Raw genomic sequence first — 23389 nt, forward strand, 5'->3', positions numbered from 1 at the left:
CATGCAATTACCCTTACTTATCCAATTACTAATAATTGGTATTTTTCGTACAGCAGCAGTTTCAAATACCGATATTGAAAAACTTGCAATTTCATAGGGCGTTTCAAAATGTATATGCAAGACGTACATTGAAATTCGATGAGCGAGCTGCTTGGTGAAACCAACCGCGCATTCGTAGCATATCATATTGATTTTGTCTAGAGCCGTTTTTCGAAAGACAAGCGGAAGCGACTACGGATGCCATTAGAATCATCTGTTCCCAGTTCCCACTCGCTTTTATGTTTATGCCAGCCTTATGGCTGGTAAAGGGGTCAGTTCAACTTCCTTCTCGTTTCATTTTACTCCTGCGTTTCATACAGCAGTTTCGAGTTTATGATTTTGTTCGTTCGGCGAAATTGTTAGCTGACGCTAAATGCGATCGCGTTTGTATCGTTATCCTTTCTGTCGGATTAAAATTTCGTCCGAACGGAAAGTAGTCTCTGCTCCTCTCCGGCGGGTCTTAAAGCATTCGCCAATAAAATTCGAAGAAACCGTAAAGTTAGCCTGTGGGAATGCAATTTCACTGCCGTGAAACGGGACGCTCTGCATTGAAATTTTAATATCTCGAACGACTATAAATCATGTTTCTCGCTAGCTAGGATTTTCGAACGATTGATTCAGAGTCCCATGAAACATTCATTGTTCACGGTATCCGTTTGAAATCTCTGCGAAAATTTTGTTCCGTGTTTCGTTCGTGCGACTGCGGATTTCAATTGAAAACTTGAACACGCCGACAGATTAAATCGGTACAAGTAACGTTGCTAATCGTGGTATTTGTATTTAACAGGTTTTCGTGGTTTTCAATTCGGTTGTTTCTTCCTTTCGTTTATTTTTGGTTAATATCAAGATTAGCTACTTTTTATTATTTGCCTGTAGTGATTATGGTTGTTAGAGGATTTAGTACTGGAGATTGGAGAATAACTGAGGGAAGTGTTATTGGAATAATTGTACTATGCAATTACATCAGGTAATATTTTACTATACTATCATTTTATTATATTACTATGGGACTTGGTTTTTTAAATTTGTACTATCCAAGTATAGTAACTGATATTTCACTATACCATCATTTTACTATTTTGCTACTTGAATAAGTTTTTTGTATTTCATACTGAAAATACATTCATTACTTGTCTGCACAACATAATCAAAACGAGAACATATTGCACTCCTTGACTTATAACTGACAAACATTCTTCAGAAACTCTCATAAAGAGCAATACCAGCTAATAAACAATTCTATTAGAGGTTTCCTCGACTAAATTGAATCAAACTTCACGTCGAATGCGGCCACATAAGTACCGTGAAATAATCAGAGTTTACCCTAGCATCATCACAGCTATGATTACATTTGCTCCTAAAAAATTCACCAAATGCTCCCGACGTTTCTTCGCGAATATCCCACGAAAACGTGTTATTACGCCGCGTTTCGCTCACTGCACAATTTCAAATGAAAACTGACCGACTATATTAGAACAAGTCTATGAATTGCGTATGTTAGGTACTAGAACGCACATCAGGGTTAGATTCGATACGTTTCTTGATACTTCAACAGTTTTTCCTTCATAGTATCAAAATAATCTTTACCTATAACAGCCATGAAACCACAATACAACAGCAATAAGAGTCATTACATTCTAGCGAGTATTTTTTTATTGTCAATCACATCTGGAACCCTTAACCTTAGCAGTAGTCTTTCGTTCGCAGTGAACTATTCGTGTCAAAGTATTGCTGCTTTTATTACTTGCTTAGGTCACTGCAGGTAAACCCAGACACACTTCATACGTCGCTCGCATTTCCATCTCCACCCAAATTTTACCTAAACCAATAGAAAATTAGAAACTGTTTTCCCTCGGCAATGTCACAAAAATTCTACGGCCACTCCGAGCTTTCGTGAAACGTAAAAATTCTTTGGAGACACTCTCGAACAAACAGTGATCAAGTACGTTGCAAAATAAACTAGTCGTTCGAAGTGAAATTCATAGAGTCCACTTATATTCACTCGTATCCTAATGATTCGTCGTTTAATCGTCACTTAATATTGCTGACGCTGTGACGCACATACACTTAGTTCTTAACCATTTGCCTCGTGATTTATCAGGTGCTTTGGAACTAACTGATCACAGCTACAATATTAAAACAGGGAAGAAAAGTTGAAGTGTTATGTCAATTTTGTATTCGGCAAACCTTGACCATGCAAATTATAATAGGACTTAAACTCCAAATTGAAGCGTATTCAAAATTCGAGTAAGATTTGGCAGGTTTGAAGCGTGCTGATGTGGGTTGAGTACGTCACGTGTAGCTTAAATGCGTCATGTGTAGTTTGAGTGCGTCATGTATAGCTTGAGTGCGTCATGCGTAGCTTGAGTGCTTCATGTGTAACTTCAGTGCGAAGTGAAATTCATAGAGTCCCCTTTCTGACGTATTTCAAACTGTCCCATTACCTATTTCGCATCATAAACTACAGTCTACATATTACACAAAGTAATTTCGTAATTTCGTTCCATAAAAGAACAAATTCATCAACGATAAAATCTCGATAAAAATCTAGAGATCGGCAGGGAAGATCCTTTTCAGTCGCCGGAGAACGATTGGAGCCAATGCTGAATGTGTATCTAGTTTTATCTAGTCCCCTTTATCTATGTCCTCTATCGAAAGTAACTGAATGCGCCAATCGAGAAGAGACAATGCTCGACTGTCTAGTCGATACCTGACCCGACTTAAACTACGAGCTAGCCAACGTTAATTGGGGCAGCAGTGTGGCACAGCTAATAACATGTTACCAGACAGCCCATCGTTCGACCTCTGATTGGTGTAACTCATCCCCTTGTTGCTTCCTCGTGATCAACTTGCTATCGATTGTGCCGATGAAGCAAACACCTTGATTCTTCGTTTCACCTGGACTTCTAATTCTTTCATTTGATACGTCGGGAAGATGGGGATGGTAATTTGAATTCTAGGCTGGGAGGGAAGTATTGGAAATTGTTTTTTGATATGTAAGGGGGTATGGGAAGGAGGATGAGTTGCGATTTTAATTTTTGTGGTTGTAGAGTAATTAGGGGGATCTGTAGGGGTATTGATGGGTATTTAAGTTGGAAATTAGAGTAGCAAATTTTTCAAATCTTATATATTTTTAGATTTTTAGATGTTTAGATGTTTAGATGTTTAGATTTTTAGATTTTTAGATTTTTAGATTTTTAGATTTTTAGATTTTTAGATTTTTAGATTTTTAGATTTTTAGATTTCTGAATTTTGAGATCTTGAGATTTCTAAATTTCTAAATAACCAAATCTCTGAATTTCAAAATCTCGAAATATGAAAAATACTACACAATAATAATATTTCACATACGTATATGAATGCCAAATAAAAAATCATAAAAAAGGGAAAAAAACTTGTTGGCGAACAGCCCATAACAAAGTTCCAAAACGCGTAATCGAATGAAATTTAAGTCAGTCCTGAGCATTGTCCTCGGCGTCGAATTTAATCCCGCAGATTAATCGCGAGCATCGTCGGGGAGTAATTGTCATTTAGTCGTCGGTGATTGGCAGGTGCAGGGCCTCGATAGGATTAAATTTTAATCGAGCCTCGCACGCCAGGATTAACCACTTAGTTTATCTGTTGTGTCGTTGATTTCGAGGCCGGTTACGAATTGTCGTCGAATCACCCAAGATGGGTTGGTTTTAAATATATTATTTCTTCACGCTTACAAGTTTTGAATACTACGTCCTAACGATACAGGTTTTGGTTCTGCTTTAAAACACAAAAAATCATGGTTGACCAACCATCACCGCAAGAATCACTTCGGAAGACAATGCTATTTGGTGGGATCAGGTCATCGCGAGCTGAACCACGTGAAAACAGTTAATACCGATCGCTACCGTCAGCGAATAATCAGTTTGAAGCGTGCGTTGATCGAAAAGCGTCCAGATTGGGCCAGAAGACACGAAAAAGTAATTTTGAAACACAACGCCGCATCACACACAGAAAACGGTTAAAGGCACAATTTCTGCACTTGGTTGGTACTCTTGCCTCACCCGCCATACCAGACTTGGCCCTTTCGGACTACCACTTTTCATCAACGGCTCACTTTTCCAGGAACACAAGATGTCGAAAAATGGCGGATGACTGGTTTCTCTCGAAATGTGAACAATTTTTTGGGGAGAGCATTCGAAGGACAAATGGTAAACCGCGATGGTTTGAATAAAGTTTTCCCAAATTTTTCTTAAAAAAAAATTGAGAATTAACTGGTACATCTGGTAAGCAGCTAAAGATTAATAAGTGCAAGCGGTTGGAGAACAGTCGACGGAAAGCTTGGTTCTACGGGGACCCATGAATCCCCGCCAGAAGTTCGCCAGCAGAAATCATTCGATCCGTTTCTTCCGACTCCCTGATTTATCCCGGTCCCCCTTTTATTACCGGCAAAAGTTCAACCCGTGGCTCGTAAATATTTAGATAATTAATTCTACTCCGACTGTTTACCGTAGACGCGAGGCGTTTTAAAACAGATTGTTCGTTCTCATTGGTCGGTCGACTTCTCTGTAGGATAAATCATGCAGTTTCCCGTATTGCAATCCCAATTTAATCCTACAGAATTCTCTGCAGAACTATTTTTTGCTAGCCTCATTGACCCAGCTCGTATATTATTTTATACAACCGTGCTCTGTATCCCCCGTGACTTCTCTTCTCTCTCTCTTTCTCTATTTTTTTTTCGCTCCTACCATTATTCCCGGCGAAAATTCCACGCCGCGTTGAACACGTACTTTTTACCCGGAAAATGTATATCTGTTAGTCCAACTCGTTTCGAATTTTACTCGTTTTTCTCCGCGATGTGTCCCGATCGAGGATCCACACTTTCAAACTATTCGTTCCTGCTGATGGTTGTTCAAACATTTCGCTCGACGTCTGCTCTTAAAGAATGCGTGGTGATATTTTGGTGATTGAATCAGGTTACATGTTTGATTTCCATCGGTTGTGTTGTTGTTTGGGGGAAATGTGCGGGGGTGAGGTGGTTTAATTTTATTGGAAATTTGGAGGTTTGGGTGTAGAGTATTTGGATTTTGGTAATTTGGGTGTTGGGAATTTTTTCCGTCTTGGAAGTCGGAATTTTTGAAGTTCTGGAGTTTGAAACTTTGGGGTTTTGGAATTCAGGGAGTTTGGTATTTGATAATCTTGAAATTTGGGGGTTTTAGAATTCAGGGAGTTTGATATTTGATAATTTTGAAATTTTGAGGTTTTGGAATTTGATGACCTTGAAATTTTGGGGTTTTGGAACTCTGGCAGCCTGGAATTTGATGACCTTGGAATTTTGAGGTTTTGGAATTCTGAGAGCTTGGAATTTGATGACCTTGAAATTTTGGGAGCTTGAAATTTGATGACCTTGAAATTTTGGGTGCTTGGAATTTGATGACCTTGAAATTTTGGGGTTTTGGAATTTGATGACCTTGAAATTTTGGGGTTTTGGAATTTGATGACCTTGAAATTTGGGGGTTTTGGAATTCTGGGAGCTTGGAATTTGATGACCTTGAAATTTGGGGGTTTTGGAATTCTGGGAGCTTGGAATTTGAAGACCTTGAAATTCTGGAGTTTTGGAATTTTGGGAGCTTGGAATTTGAAGACCTTGAAATTCTGGAGTTTTGGAATTCTGGGAGTTTGGAATTTGATGACCTTGAAACTCTGGGGTTTTGGAATTTGATGACCTTGAAATTTTAGGGTTTTGAAACTTTACAACATTGAGGGTTTGAAGTTTAGGATTTTTGTATTATTATATATTTGAAGTTTGCAAATTTTTAATTTACAGATTTTACAACTTTTGGACTTTGAAGTCTTAGGACATTAAAAATTTGGTGATTTCTGAAGTTTGAGACTTTGACACCATTCAACCCTAAAGTTCTAAAAACTTGAAACTTTTAAATTTTACAACATTATTATTTTTGAATTGTATAAATTTTACAAATAGAACAGTAATTTCTATATCTACCACTTTACGAATCTATAAAAAATCTTTGAGTGTTTCATTATTTCCTTACTACCTTACCGTTTGTTGTTGCACACTGTAATCGTAGAACATCATATGCAGTTGCAGTCAAAGGTCAGTATGCATACGTTTCGCGGATATGAGATTTCATATAGTCGTATTAAAATACACGAAGGAATGCGCTTGTTTGTGTTATGTGTGTGCACATGTGACGGAAGATTTATTACGAAGAATGTTGTGTTCTTGTACCTTTACATTTTTGTTTTCATTTTGTTAACTCGTTCATTACCATGTTAAATACAAGCACGTTGTATGAAAAATTAATTTTGTCTTTCATTTTCTTTTTTTTTATGATTCACTGAATTTAATCTGCACAAGCGTTTCTGTAATAAGAATGCAATTATTGAATTTTTGCAAAATAAATTTTTTCAATCATCTTTTATTTATCCATTTATTATATTTTAAAAGTGCATTCTTGTCAAATCATAATAATTACTATTTGAAAAATAAAAGAAATAAATAAATTAAATATTATTTATGGGCTAATGATAATAATCAATTAAATATTATTTTAAAAAGTCTTCTTTAACAGTTTACTTTCATGTAGTTATCTATTTATTTGCAGTTTTATTGCAAAGAATAAAAATGACAATTAAATATAAACATAATGTAAATCTACCATTTGTCAAATAATTTTCCTCAATGAATTATCGCAGCATATATTAATACACCAAACAAAACAATCGAACACCGGAATTAATTTTGAATAGAGCCGGTGTCTATTTACTTTTAATTTGTTATTTGTTATCGAGGGAAATGGAGTCGCAGCTTGTTGTTCCGGGAAGGGATTAAAGTTAATGCTATTCTGGTAACGTTCGATGCAACGGACAGGGAAGTGCAAGTAAAACGTTAAAATTTATCGAGCGACCCAAAAAGGGATGTTGCCGGCCACTGGGTTAAGCATGGATTACATCATAAATGTTCGCTAACAATTTTATCTGCTCGAGTGTTTACCTTCAAAGTGATGTATTTTCTCTCCCCTTTTTAGTCATGAGGGGCCGTCATTTTCGCAGAATTAACAACGTTGTTGTTGAACCCTTTACAACCGCCAAATTGGGGAAGAAACATATTCGCGGGGGAAATTTGAACTATTTATAGAAACCGGTGCAATGGCCTGCGGTTATACGAGGGTCAAATAATTCATTGGAATTAATAATTCATTCTCGAGTTTGCTCAAATACCGTGGCTATATTGCAACACATAATTTCTGACGTAGTCATCAGTGCTGAAACGGGATTCTTCAACCGTTAAATTAGTTATAAATTATTATATTACAATTTACTTCATAATTTTTAAGAATTTATATTATCGTGTAGACATATGTGCAACTAAACGTTTATGAAGGATGCAATGATTTAATTTTTCGCGTAAATATATTTCTATAAAAATTTGTGATAGATGAGATCATTTGATGTTGATTGACTACTCGATTACTTAAATAAATTAACCTAATCAAATTTAGTTTTAAGTTAAATTAGTTTTAATTTAAATTAAATGTAGTCGATATATTATTAATTGCATCACTTTTGAATGGCATTAATTATTATTATCAGTATGATATTACCTCAAATTCCCAAGTAAAACCAAAGACTAAAATATAGAATAACTACCAAAAAAATAAAAGGTAGAATAACCAATATACTTATTCAAAATGTAGGTAAAGGTTGTTTTTACGTCCGCAGTAGTTATGAGCGCATTACAGGAATTTCGACCAGGAAATATTTAAACTCAATAAGAAGCGTGCAAGCAAGTTGCATAGCAGAGATTCACAGAACCGGAAGTGCATAACGTTCGTCCGATCGAACATTGGAATCGGTTTAACCATCCCATACTGTCCCATCGTATTTCCATACTACTAAGTTTTCCGTGTCGATGCGGTTGCACGGAAACTCACCAGATTTCTAAGCACGTCGTCTGGCACGTTTCTAGTGGAATTGCAGAGTGCCCTGGCAGCACTGTGAGAGAAAATCACCGGTGCCCTCGTCGTCTGTAGGGCCGCCCTCATTGTTCTCGTCGAGACATGAGAAAGATCCACTAGCATCCCCAGTCTGTTTAGTTCCCTCACGACTGCCTGGAAAATAATTAAATATTATTTACATTTCTGCTTTATTCAGTACAAAAGATTATTGTTTTCCTTTTCTTTAATCATTCTTAATTATTCACAATATAATTCTGAATTATTCACAATATAATTCTGAATTATTCACAAATAGTTCTAAATTCCCTAGTTATCAAATTGGGAAACCTACATTTCTAAATTGTCGAGTTTCAAAATCCCTAAATTATTGAAATGTTAAATCTCTAGTTTTCTCATTGGATTTTTAAATTTTCAAAAGTTGAGATTTCAATCTAGTTGACCGCGGATAAGGAGATTCGCGGAAAAACAAACCTGTAGATACACGAATCCGCGGATATGTCGAACCATACGACAGTACGACTGCCGTAGAGTTAATCCGCGGATAACGGAACCCGCGGATACCGAGTCCGCGGATAACTGAAACCCGGTATGAGCGAAATCCTGGGTAGGTGGATGCGCGGATACTGAACCCGCGGATACTGGGGCCGCGGATAACGGAAACCGCAGATACCAAATCTGCGTATAACAGAAACCAAGTATGAGCGAAATCCTGAATAAGTGGATCAGCGGATAACAAATCCCGCGGATATCGAGACCGTGGATAGTGGGAACCGCGAGTACCGAGACCGCGCATAACGGAAACCCTTATAAGCAAAACCTCTAGAAAGTGGACTCGTGGATAACACCTTCGCGAATATCGAATCAACAGATAATGAATCCGCGGATACGGAGATTCAGATGCATAAAATGTAGAAGGTAAAACGAAATATGATGCAATAAAATTGCATATATGACATTTACGGAATATGTAAAGTACCAATAAAACAAAAGTGTTTAATACAGAAAAACGTATACCCACGACGATACCTATGCATAAAACATAAATGTTCATGTTCATAAATACGGTGAGATCCTGAAATAATTAAATCTAATACGCTAACAGTAAACTCGAGCGTATCGCTCGAAGCGAAGAGAAATCTCAAGGGAAGCGGCGAATAAAGAAGTAGATAACAATGTTGCCCAACTGTGCAACATTGTTGTGTTTGTTCTATTAATTAAACAGCGTATACGTACGGCCATATCAGTAGACAGGGTACACGGTCATCCGTTATGACCGTTAATTTCTATAATGTTCATGGCAGCAGCGAAACCGGAACACATGCGACTGTTAAAACGAAATTTGAGTCCCGAATAAAGTTGCAGATGGTTGATGCCGATGCAAACTACAAAATCACGTAATCCCTTTGGCAGCGGTCGTGACCCAGCACGAAAATTTGCATTCTAACCGAATCCGCGAAATTACACGGGAGTTCAATCGAATTCGCGAATCGAACTATCGGGCATAACTCTTCGTTAACCACGTGGACAATTATTATTTATCGTTTAGCGGGCCGCGTAAATTTATTTCGCTCGAAGGCGTGCGACGAATTTAATCAGACAGCGATGCGTTCTGGAAATCATTCCCTGTGCCATCGCGTGTAATAGTTTAATTAACGTTGATCGATATGACATACTTGCAATCAAAGCTTCCGTTCGAAAATGTTTTCTTGTTGGGCATTTAATAGGACGATAAATTTGAAGATATTGTAGTTTTCGATTTTCTGGTTTTCAATTTTTCAAGTTTTCAAGTTTTCGAGTTTTCAAGTTTTCAAGATTTCAAGTTTCCAAGTTTTCAAGTTTTCAAGTTTTTAAGTTTTCAAGTTTTCAAGATTTCAAGATTTTAAGATTTCAAGATTTCAAGATTTCAAGTTTTCAAGTTTTCGAGTTTTCAAGTTTTCGAGTTTTCGAGTTTTCAAGTTTTCAACCTTTCAACCTTTCAACCTCTCAACCTCTCAACCTTTCAATTTTTCAATTTTTCAATTTTTCAATTTTTTAATTTTCCAATTTTTCAATTTTTCAATTTTTCAATTTTTCAATTTTCCAATTTTCCAATTTTTCCATTTGTTAATTTCTCCATTTGTCAATTTTTCCATTTGTGAAATTTTCCATTTTTCAATTTTTTCATTTATCAATTCTTCAATTCTTCACTTCTTCACCTCTTCACTTCTTCAGTTCTTTAATCCTTCAATTCTTCAATTCTTCAATTCTTCAACTCTTCAATTTTTCAATTATTCAATTATTCAATTTGTCAATATTTCAATTCCTAGTTTAATAAATATATGAAAGGCGGAAAGTGGGCGAAAGCGTTTCTGCTTAAAAGATGTCCTCTAATTCGCGCGTCTGGTAAGATTATTTAATTGACAGCAATTATCAAAGATATTTGTAGCCATTGAAGGGGAACACCTCGTCCCTGTTTGTCAGTACGAAATCGCGCGTACCAAGAAAAACGAACATCACTGGCTTCTCGTTAAAGCACGGTTGTGGCTGCATAAAAAGTACGGTGCCCATTGTGTTCGTTCTTTTCCCTGGTCTCGCATCGGCATCCCGTTCTATGCACATCGCAGCTTTTTCCCCTCTATTTTCGCGTAATAGAAGGGGCGGCTTGCTTACGCCATCGACTAATGTTCACTAACCGAAATGCCAACGTTTTCTTCGTTCCGTGCTCTCTCTATTTTTCACCCTCTCTCACGCCATCGTTTTTCTCCCAGCAATCTTCGATTTTTCCCATCTCTTTTATCCGGATCGTACTCCGGTGTAATACCTCGACCCAGTATCTCGCGTTACCGCGATCATCTTTCTTAATCAACGCCTTGCGAAATCGCGGGACGAATTAAGGGTATCTCGTAAGTCCATGCACACGTACCAACCAACCAACCCTTCCGGCGTTTCACAGTAATTATCTCCAAGTGGCACGTCTTGTAATTGCGCGAAATTGCACGGCCCTGACAGCCAGGGACGTTAACAATGTTCGTTTTAAAGGCGTCTACTGCTGGTCACGCTTTTCGTAAATTCTAAAAACGTGATAAGAGGTAACTGCGACCGGTTAATTGCATCCTTAATTAAGATCCCGTTTCTACCGCGCTTTTTCAGATTTTCCGAAATTTCGACAAATTAAACTCTACCGATACCTTATCGCCGGGACGTGATTACGGTGTTTACAAAAGACTTTCGCCGATGGTGAATGGATAAATGATAAGGAATTATACTTTTGAAGTACTTCCTTTTAAGGGGAGAGTTACATGTCACGGAAGGAAAGGAAACTTTTAAAGACGCTTGGAACTTTTAATTTGTAGCGTGAAAATCAAACGCGTGTTTCTTACGCGGAGACGGATTTATGTATTTATGAACTAAACTTTGAAATGTGAAAGTTTCTAAATTTCTATATTCCTTAATTTTAAGTCATTGAATTCTTAGACTTCTAATATATTTCAGATTCTATATCTCTAGATTTTTATATTTCTTAAAGTATCATATTCCTACATTCTAGTAATTTTACGTATACCTTGAACTTAAATTTATAAAATTATAGGTTTATATGACCCTACATCTCCCTATATTAATATTCAAAAGTTTTTGTATCACTTATGTCTCCAAATTTCGGATTCCTAATATTGTGATATTATATCCTGAAATTTTTAGACAAAATATCCCTAGATCTCGAAATCGAGATTCAAATATCCCTAGATTGAGAAATCCTTAGATTGAGAAATCCCTAGATTGAGAAATCCCTAGATCCAGAAATCCATTGCTCCAGAAATCACTAGATCCAGAAATCCCTAGATTCAAAAATCACTGGATCCAGAAATCCCTAGATTCAGAAATCCCTAAATCCAGAAATACCTGGATCTAGAAATCTAGATCTAGAAATCCGTAAATTTATAAATCCCTAGATCCAGAAATCCCTAGATCTAGAAATCACAGAGATCCTGATATCCCTAAATACTAAATCCCTAGATACTAAAATCCCTAGATTCAGAAATTCCATGATTCGAAAATCCTTAGATCTAGAAATCCCTAAATTTAGAAATCTCTAGATCTAGAAATCACTAGATCTAGAAATCCTTAGATCCTGATATCCCTAAATACTAAATCCCTAGATACTAAAATCCTTAGATTCAGAAATCCCTAGATCTATAAATCCCTAAATTTAGAAATCCCTAGATCTAGAAATCACTAGATCTAGAAATCCTTAGATCCTGATATCCCTAAATACTAAATCCCTAGATACTAAAATCCTTAGATTCAGAAATCCCTAGATCTATAAATCCCTAAATTTAGAAATCCCTAGATCTAGAAATCTCTAGATCTAGAAATCCTTAGATCCTGATATCCCTAAATACTAAATCCCTAGATACTAAAATCCCTAGATTCAGAATTCCCTAGATCCAGAAATTCCATGATTCGGAAATCCCTAGATCTAGAAATCCCTAAATTCAGAAATTCCTAGATCCAGAAATCACTAGATCTATAAATCCCTAGATTCTGAAATCCCTAAATACTGAAATGCCTAGATCCCGAAATTCCTAGATACAGAAAACCCTACCTCGAGAAATCCCTAGATCCAGAAATATATTCAGAACCCTATGAAGCACAACATCCATATCCCCAAACGTCAATTCCACAAATCTGAATTTTTATTTCCTTACGTCCCTATATTCTTGTTTACATGAACAAATATTCTTGAATAACATAAGGTCTGTTATGCATCGAATAAAAGATGCATTTATTTTAGCATTTTTTATCTCGCAACGTCGATAATCTTATAACTGTAATAAAAAATATATGCTGTTACAATAATTTGTTCCGTATACAAGCGATCGAGCAAACGCACGAAATAATGGGTTCATTTAAAAGCGAGAACAACTCCCATAAAACTTTCCGCGAACCATGTACGAGCAATTTATACAGTCCGAAAATTTTCAAACGTAGCAGTTCTTAGATAACGCATTGGCAAACTTACTTTCGGTTTCCTGTTCGCTTCCCATAACGTCGAGTCGCGTGCAATTCGGTTTCTATGAGAAATTGTGGAAAATCATTCGGGCCAACTGTATACAGCAATAACAGTAAATTAATTGGACATGGAAGTTTCAAAATTCAATCGAAACGAGATATCAAAGTAATAAAAGTTTCAATTGAAAATGTAAAATGTTTCTGTTCGAGCGAACGATCCGAAATACATATATATAAGGGAAGTAGTTACGTGTAATAAATTAATACTGATAAATTTGTACATCCAATCAATTTTTGTTAATTTAGTATTCTGCTTGCGTTCACTTTTAATCGATTTGTATTACATTCGGTTTTGTACAATTTATGGTTAATTCATATTTTAGTCGATTTGTAAGTTCTCTTTTTGCGAAAATTTTTTATTTGTTAATGAGAGAATTGAATTACAGCTGAAATTGTTTTAAGTGATATTGATAATTGTTGAAGATTTTATATTGTTTGTAACTGTGTACTTTTGTAACAGTTCACATTTTCAACATTGAGGATTTGGAAAATGTGTTAACTGGTACTTTTTAAATTTACAAATTTAAGATTTTGAAATTGCCTTCAATAAAAATTTGTAAGTTTTGAAATTACTAAGTTACAAATTTGTAAACTTAAAAGATTGTAAAAATTCGATACAATTGTTATCAGCGAACATTGTTATAAATCAAAATTTCGAAACACAAAAATTTGAATGTGCGTCCATGACACATTGTGCAGCAACAACGCGCACAGATGCCCTTGTGCCGTTCACCGAGCATTTCCAATCTATCCTTCGTTTCTATCCGCTAGAATTTCATTTCGCTGAACGCTGCAGATTCTACAATCAAGCAGAACGACATAGAATAAAACCCTGAACGATTCCTAAACGATTTATTCGAGGCGTATGCGAATCGAACGTCTCTGTCGATGCTTACGTAATGTCATACACCGCCATTGAAAGCCACTCGAATTCAATATCGCCAGACGGAAAACAAACGCGAGGAAAATCCCCGAAAGGGGACTCGGGGGTTACATCACTGAAATTATTTTCACTCCGTATCGAAACAGCGGTTTCAGGCGGAAAACGGGCAAAGAAAAACACAAACGGAATAACTTTGAAATCCTCAGATTAGCGGAATTTTCGAGCAAATCGTCTGGCAACGTTGTTCTGCCCGCCGCAATAACGATTTTATACCGTCGCTGTTTCCTACATACACTAATGCTCAAAAGTGTCGTGTTCTTATATGCCAAACGAATAATTTATTCAGAAAATTTTCAAACATTTTTATAACTTCATTAATACGTGTATATATATTACTTGCAACGTATTTTATATGTTCTTTTCAATCGATATATTACCATTGATTATAAAATGCTTCAGATGGAGGGAACAATGAGACTACATACTCTATTAGTAGTAATATAGTGGGATCTAGGGATTTTAAGGTATATGGATTTCGGGATTTAGGAATTTCTGAATCTAGAGATTTTAAGGCATATGGATTTCGGGGTCTAGGAATTTTGAGATCTAGGGATTTCTGAATCTACGCATATTGGGATCTAGGGATTTAGGGACTTAGGGATTTTGGGATTTAGGGATTTTGGGATTTTGGGATTTTAGGATTTAGGGATTTAGGGATTTAGGGATTTTGGGATTTAGGGGTTTTGGGATTTAGGGGTTTTGGGATTTAGGGATTTTGGGATTTTGGGATTTTGGGATTTAGAGATTTTGGGATTTAGGGATTTTGGGATTTAGAGATTTTGGGATTTTGGGATTTTGGGATTTTGGAATTTTGGGATTTTGGAATCTAGGGATTTTGGGATCTAGGAATTGTTGGGTTTAGGGATTTTGGGGTCTAGGGATTTTTTGACCCTAGCGATTTTGGAATCTAAGGATTTCTGGATCTAGGGATTTTGGAATATAGGGATTTCTGGATCTAGGGATTTTGGAATATAGGGATTTCTGGATCTAGGGATTTTAGGATTTAGAGATTTTGGGGTCTAGGGACGTTGGGATCTAAAGATTTCTGCATTTAAGAATTTCTGGATCTAGGGATTTCTGGATCTAGGAATATAGGAATTTGATGGTCTAGGGATTTCAAATATAGGAACTTAGAAATACAGGGATTTGGGAATATTGAAACCTAGGGATATTGTAACGTATCTCTCAGGAGATTGTGATCCAGGGATATAGGAATCTAGGAATTTCGGAATATCATGTTCCAAAGATATTTGAAACTAGGGACATTAGAACTTCCAAACCTATAGATCATAATCTAGGGATATTCTTATAAGAACATCGAAACTTGGTGACATTGCGATCTGAAGATATTTGAATCATTCTAGAAATATTAATTAAGCTTTAACCTCATTCACAATTAAAAAGTAAATTGTTACACACTTTCAATCTTAAACTTTAGTTACAATTAAAAACAATCTTATAAATCTTGTTTTTCAATCTTAATTTTCAATCACAAGTAACTCTACGTTCACAGAACGCAGTTTAAATTCCTTTAAATGTAATTTTAGTCAATGTCAGAAACAATCATATAAATTACTCTGCGTTTCAACCTTCACACATCTATCGTTTGTTCTCAATACACTTGCTATTACAACTCCAAATGTGAACTTGTATATCTTTGTATCACTTGCAATAGACGCAAGTATTCGCTCAACATTCTCATTTTCATATTATTTTCTATTTCGATGTTGACTAACTTACAAAAGTACTTAACATATGAATTTACATAGTATAAAAATTTGCCAGTTAATCAGAACCGCAGTACGTCCATAAACGCGGCGCTAAAAACCGTGTCCCCCGATATTTCCGAAAGCAATTCCCGATAAGAAAATCAGTGTAACACTGATACTTTTGAGCAATAGTGTATCCGACAGTGCGCTCGAACAATCGAGCCATGTCTGGCAATGTGGCTTGGTGCTTTCACACAAACACAATGCATCGTCCGGGGTTGACGGGGTCTGGTGTATGTAAATGAGAGTGGAAAGAGAAAGAACGAAACAAAGAGAGAGGGAAGAGAAAGGGGGCAACATCCAGAGAAACTGCACGGGAACTCGAAGGGGAAAGATTAGAGTAGGGGAGAGAAGGGCCGGGGAAGATAACAGAGATGGCTTATTTGATTTACGTTCCCGTTTCGCGTCTCCTCCCTCTCTCGTTCGATCGTTTCTTTTTTCCTCTCCCTTTTCTTTCATTTTTTTATCACGCGACAGAAACTACCACGATGCGACTGCAAATTTCGCGGGATCGATAGAAAAAAAGGGAGACAAGAAATAAAACGCTGCGTCCCTTTCTCGCCGGTGTACACAAAAAAGATTCGTCGGTGTTTGGCCTTTTCTTTTATCGCCGATATATCGACGATCCGTGCAACGAATGCCAGAAATTCGGCCGAAAAATTCGTCGATTTTGCTCGAACGCCTCTGGAAAGTTCGCCGCGGAAAGTTCTGTGAGAGAGAAGTGGGTCAGCCTCGTTACTTTCCGAAGAATGAAGAAGCGCCGTGGAAATAGAGCGTACGATGTCATTCAATACTTTTCATTGATTATTATTTCTTTTATGGTGATCGGGTTAAGTATAGAATTCATAGCGGAGATAACGATGATTCTTTAATACCCGTTTAATACGCCGGGGTTGAATTATTAAGGCTGTCATTTATATTCCATTTTATCTTATATTCTGCTTTGGACGATTTTAATTATTCTCTTGTGGACTGTTTCTTGGGGATATGAGAGGTCATATGCTCTTTGTATGACAGGTATATTAACTTATTAATAAAAAGGAAATAGTTTATTGATATTGGAGGAATATTAATAATTTTGATATTATTGAGAAATATCAACTTTTTAATGTTAGTGGTAATGTTAATATGTATGATATGTGAGGTCATATATACTTCATATGATACAAATGTTAAAGTAGTAATATTTTATCAATATTAATACTATTAATATTATTGAGAAATATTTTAATAATTTATAATTATAAAAAATTCAATTTCACAACTTTTTCAAGATTTTAACCTTAGAGAGATTTTTCTAACCTAATTTGGAAAATTATGAAATCTTGTAATTTAGAATTTCTAAAATTTTTAAATATACAAATTTAATAACTTAGAAATATAGAAATGTGAAAAGTTGATAATTTGGGAATTTAGAAATTTACTATCTTGAAAATTCAAAAACTTAAAAATTTATTAACTTGGAAATTTCAAATATATAAATTTGAATTTGGTAACCTATTAATTTCAAAACATAAAAATCAACAAGCTTGAAAATTAAAAGACTTAAAACTCGAAACCTAACAGTGCCAAGTGATTGTTTCCCAGAACTACTAACATGTTACAAACATTTCTCAAAGTAATAGTTAAATAAAAAAGTGTTACAAATTTGTTAACTCACCTTTCCGAATTCACTGAGACCTGGCGTCGAATCCTGGGTACTGTTCGTCTCGCCAACTGAACAGACTGCCCTGCCAAGAAAATGTCTGTTAGAACTCCTTTCTTCTGACGCGAAAAACTACCGGAAAATTCAATAATTCTTCTATATAAACATGTTCATTGCTCTCGAATAAAAACGCGTATAACATTCTTCTATGTTCTTTCTCAATAATATTCGATACTGAAATATTTTCTGATAAGACAACGTAAAACAAATAAAATTAATTATTCAGATATTCATATAAACATTTAGAAATTTCTATATTCTCTTAAAGTACAAGATTAAAATATATCAAATATTTCTGAACAGAATAAACTTACACACCAAGTATCTCATAATCAAACAAAGAAAAACAAGCTTGAAATCTGCATTGATGTTCATCAGGATAAAGAATTATGTGCACTAATTTATGTTTCGTTGGTTTATTTACTCACGATTTTACTCCCACTTGCAGCGACCTTACGAAAAATAGTTTACAACAATATTTGCAGGGCATGAAGTACACAATAGATATCAGTAAAGCAAATTTTGAAAACAGTTTGTTCTCTTGGCAAAGTCAAGGTCACCTTGGGTTTTTTAAATAGGAACATCCTTTTTTTTTATTCATAGCTTTAGAGGACATCGAGACGAATTCAAAACACGTATTACATGATATTTTTATTAACATGTTACTCGATTTACAGAAGTGGAAATGTGCATATACGTTAATCTTACCTAACCTCTACGTACAAAGGTTAATCTGAACTAACGTTTATATACACAGGTTAATATAACCTAACCTCCACTTACAAAGGTTAATCTAACCTAACTTTTAAACACAAAGGTTAGTCTAACCTAACCTTCACGTACAAAGGTTAGTCAAACCTAACCCTTATTTATGAAGGTTAGACTAACCTAACCTTTATTTATGAAGGTTAGACTAACATAACCTTCATATCTTTAGGTTAGTCAAACCTAACCTTTGTTTATGAAGGTTAGGCTAACCTAACCTTTATTTATGAAGGTTAGACTAACATAACCTTCACATCCAAAGGTTAGTCAAACCTAACCCTTATTTATGAAGGTTAGACTAACCTAACCTTTATACACAAAGGTTAGTCTAATCTAACCTTTACGTCCGAAGGTTAGTCAAACCTAACCTTTATTTATGAAGGTTAGACTAACATAACCTAAACTTGTTTTCGTAAGGTGGTTGCAAATGGGAGAAAAATCTTGAGTAGCGTTACAGGTTACAACCTATATATCTAGGCTTAGTGTTAACCTGAAATACACATAAAGATCACATTAAGGACTTTATGAAATAACAGAAATATAACGCGAATTCTCTCATTGAAACAGTAATTATAGAAGGAACGAAAGATTAACACGATCCTTGATCAAAAAGATCCTCTGTTTCCTCCGTCGAATCCCCAACTACGGAATTCGAGGACGGGTTTTAAAATCGGGAAATAATTTGTCAGCGCGAGAAGCAATCGTTGACCTTTGGAAACGGTCATGCAAGGCGAAAAGGTCGTCGAAAGATCGTCGAAAGGAGAGCCGCGAAGCCGTAGAAAATTTAATCCGACCGTCGAAAGCCGGTAATCTTTCTTCTCGTCCCGACACCTCGACGCGGAAACGTTTTCCACGGAAACGTTAGGAAAGGTCGACAGCTCGTCGTCATCGAGAATTGCGGGAAATCCAATCGTCCCGACAATTCCCACGGGAAAAACCGAAAGACAAAGGAGGCGGGAAGAAAAGATGGAGAGACAGGAAAACGGGGAGATCGACGTTAGGCCTAGAACACTTCTCTCAAAGCGATTCGGACATTGTGTCCTACTGAATGAGCCCTTTTACGATGATTGCCGCACAATGGACCTCCATTTCTTATTCCCTGACAGTTTGTTCTAACTATTTCGTATACTGTTTTGCATATCTTTCACGTTTGATGCCTTCACATTAATTCAGAGTTTGTTACTCGATCAAAAGTAATTGGTCTGAGTGATGTTGTTAAGACATTGTTAAGATTGCACAAAAAAAATAATGGTAATCATAGAATTTGTGAAATTTGACAATCGTCAATTAACTTTAAAAACAAGTTCCAATAACAATATGCTTGATTTGTAAAATTTGAAGAAACTGCTCCTTCTTTTGTGATCAAACATTTAGTCAAATCAATCAAATAGTGACAGAGTAGTTTGAACAGTTAAAGTGTGAATATAAAAAAGAACAAGTGGTACATAACAAAAGCTAAAAAGAGGTAAAGGAACGTAACAAAAGAGGAGCTGATTACCATACAGTTTAGGTTGCATATAAAAAAAACTCCACTTGACATGTTTGTCGCGAAACGGTGCCGTAGTTTTGGCCGGGATCGTGTACCCCGAAGTTTCACTCGAGATGACAGTATCTGTCCAAAGTAAAGTACGACACGGTTGCTGATATCGTTGGCTGTAGCTAACAGTTCAAGTCGAAACTGTCGTATTACACGACAATGGCCGTCGACTCGATTCGGCCTGGTTTTCAATCCCTGCCTACTTTATATGTCCCTCGACACGGAGTTTCCTGCTGCCGTACATAACAACTTTAGTCACCTTGTTCTCGAACCTGTCTCTCCGATATATATTCTTATTTCCCACGAATTACTTGGTGTAACATATTAGATACTTATTTTCAAACTTTGCACGATATATTTAAAAATATTAATTTTAAATGAATGAATAGCCGAGCTGTTTTTGGTAATAACTGCCAGAATATTAGGTTTATGTCAAAAATGTATATAACCTTTTTTATAGAGTCCTTTATGAACTTCATTTTTTGTTTGAAACATTTTTCTCTAGAATCGATATTTTCGGAGATATTCAAAAAGTACTGTATACATTAATTTGTTCCGAGGGAAAGATTATCTGAGACTTAAATGAATGAATACCTGAGTTGTTTCTGGTTATAACAGTCGAAATATTAGATATACGTTAAAAATGTATATAATCTTTGTTATAGAGCCTTTTATGAACTTCATTTTTTGTTTGAAACATTTTTCTGTAGAATCGATATTTTCGGAGATATTTAGAAAGCACTATATAAATTAATTTGTTCCGAGGGAAAGATTATCGGAGACTTAAATGAATGAATACCTGAGTTGTTTCTGGTTATAACAGTCGAAATATTAGATTTACGTTAAAAATGTATATAACCTTTGTTATAGAGCCTTTTATGAACTTCATTTTTTGCTTGAAACATTTTTCTGTAGAATCGATATTTTCGGAGATATTTAGAAAGCACTGTATAAATTAATTTGTTCCGAGGGAAAAATTATCTGAGACCTAAATGAATGAATAGCTGAGCTGTTTTTGGTTATAACAGCCGAAATATTAGATTTACGTTAAAAATGTATATAACCTTTGTTATAGAGCCTTTTATGAACTTCATTTTTTGTTTGAAACATTTTGCTGTAGAATCGATATTTTCGGAGATATTTAGAAAGCACTATATAAATTAATTTGTTCCGAGGGAAAGATTATCGGAGACTTAAATGAATGAATAGCTAAGCTGTTTTTGGTTATAACAGCCGAAATATTAGATTTACGTTAAAAATGTATATAACCTTTGTTATAGAGCCTTTTATGAACTTCATTTTTTGCTTGAAACATTTTTCTGTAGAATCGATATTTTCGGAGATATTTAGTTAGCACTGTAAAAAAGTTCGAAGGCTAGGGAGCAAATGAAGTTTTGTCATCAAAAATCCTTTTAGGGACTTTCTCTAATCAAGGTTGGGTTCGAGTTATAATTTCCAGTGTACACCAAGTGTAAATATTTTTTATACATTTTTCTCCAAATATTTTTGTCCAAAAATAGAATAGAAACATAAAGTTTGCCAAAAGTAATCTCAACCCCAATAAAATCAAGCTTGAAATTTTTCAATCTGTAACAGCACCTATATCCCAAATATCTGGTACAAGCACAGTACATAATAGTTGGAAGCATAAAAGAAAGATCGAAAGTTGAATGTTTATCGGCGTCTTGCGTCAGAGGAGAAGAAGGTGCATAAAAATCGCGCTCTATCGAGATTACACGACATCGAGACCCATGGGACGCATAAAACTTTCCCTTCAAGGATGGATGTCTCGGCGGAACTCGTATTTCTACCATGTTTCGACATTATTCCATCGCCGGCGCTTCCGAGAGTACAACGATTTCTTGCTTCTAGCGAGCGCGAAGATAATAAGGAACTTTGAGAGATATGACTGTAGTCAGTCTTTCAGATCAGAGATTCAATATAGCAAGCCACGGAAATTTCGTTGAAATATAGCGAGCGAAAAGGAAACCGCAGAAACTTTCTCCGTGGTGAAAGAAATTCTGATAGAGGATCAGCTCCGTGGCGAGGAGACCGGTTATCGGGATCGTAAAAGGATCTTTTGATTCTTTCAGGCTATTCGTAGATTGGGATCTGAAAGAACTTTTATGCGAATTTTGATTTCGGGGTGACAAGTACGTTTTTATCGAGGTTTTGTTAATTGACTATGCATATTTATGCAAATGTTATTTGTACTGTTTGTATAAATATTATTTATATTATTTGTACTGCTTGTTTATTACAGGAGAGTGTATATAGGATCCTATAAAATGTATATGTAAAGTAAGATTATGTAAATCTTAGAATACGTAAGGAAAGTGGTGGACGCTAACGTTGATGACGGCCATCTTGAATATTTGTGATTTCAGTGAAACTAATATGTCAACTTCTATTCTCTTTATTTATTAAATTATAATCTTCTAAAGAGTTTATATATACACCAATAATACACTTTATGTATTATTGAACAATTCTGTACATATATTTGTTAATTTATTCTTTAATATGATACACCAGATTACTTTTGTAACTGAACTATTTATTAATTCAATTTTATTGTGGTAATAGAAATGACAGGCTGAATATTATTTGTTCAAATATGTAGCTATTTATTAATAATTTTATGTAAAATTTATCTTGTTGAACTATCAATATTCTTCATTCATCCTAAAATACATAAAAAATAATTTTACAAAATTAGAGATCAAATTATATTAAATTCATTTAATAACAATTTGAATACATACTTGAAAATAATATTTATTTACAAAATTAATATGTACTACATTAATACTATAAAATTAATAATACAATAAATTTTATCATCTGAGATCGATATAAATATTTTTGTATGATTATTCTATTATAAAAGCTTGTTTTCATATAATTACATTTGAATTTTCGCGCCACCTGAGACCACGGTACGTCCGACATTTCCTTATTAATTCTTTCGATGATAAATATAAACTGTCTTTTCTTACTTCATGTTATAATCTCACAAGTGCAAATGTCTTCTTTAAATCAATCAGAAAGACTTCTACAAAAAGACATTCTTTGCAGAACGATTAATTGAAGAAGTAATGGCGTCAATTGATTAAACAGAGACACTGAATCTGAGTAATCTATAAACTTGGACCGCTATCCCATTACCGTAATTACTAATGGTTCTACTTGATAAATGATGGAGTAAACAGGAAAAAGTAGATACCATTAAAATAATCGATTCGATATAAAATTTTTTTTTTATTGAAAACTAAACCGATAAACCGATATGAGATATATGGTGAATATAGAAAATGAACAACTATTAGTTTCAAACAATTTTTCGTGCAGTTATTAGTTGTTAATCAATTTTGTGTAAAAGCAAATAACCTATAAAACATTTGTTATCACATTGATCATAGAAGTTATGATCGTTCGAGGTGTTTTAAAGCGACAGAGGAAGAAGCCATTTCAGATTTTACATCTCTGAATTTTTATATTACTCAAATCCCTATATTCCTAGGTTTTTTTAATTTTACGTGTTCTTTTATCCTTCATTTCCATAATTTAATATTACTATCTCTCTAGAGTCCCATATTACAGTATTCCTATATTCAAATATTTCTA

The 23389-nt window shown here is 35.1% G+C and overlaps 1 protein-coding gene across 7 annotated transcripts in view; it reads right to left on the reverse strand.

The window, feature by feature from the left end:
• The window catches only part of LOC100877990 (dipeptidase 1), a 414301-nt gene that overhangs the window by 9619 nt on the left and 381293 nt on the right, over positions 1 to 23389 (reverse strand). For all 7 annotated transcript variants that reach the window (XM_076534715.1, XM_076534710.1, XM_076534708.1 and 4 more), the window contains 2 exons: positions 17416 to 17485; positions 7971 to 8147 (listed from right to left, as the gene is read on the reverse strand). In XM_076534715.1, the coding sequence (XP_076390830.1) occupies positions 7971 to 8147; positions 17416 to 17485 (247 nt within the window). The remainder of the gene's footprint in view (positions 1 to 7970; positions 8148 to 17415; positions 17486 to 23389) is intronic.

The sequence above is a fragment of the Megachile rotundata genome, chromosome 8 (genome assembly GCF_050947335.1).
Source record: "Megachile rotundata isolate GNS110a chromosome 8, iyMegRotu1, whole genome shotgun sequence".
Classification (NCBI taxonomy): domain Eukaryota; kingdom Metazoa; phylum Arthropoda; class Insecta; order Hymenoptera; family Megachilidae; genus Megachile; species Megachile rotundata.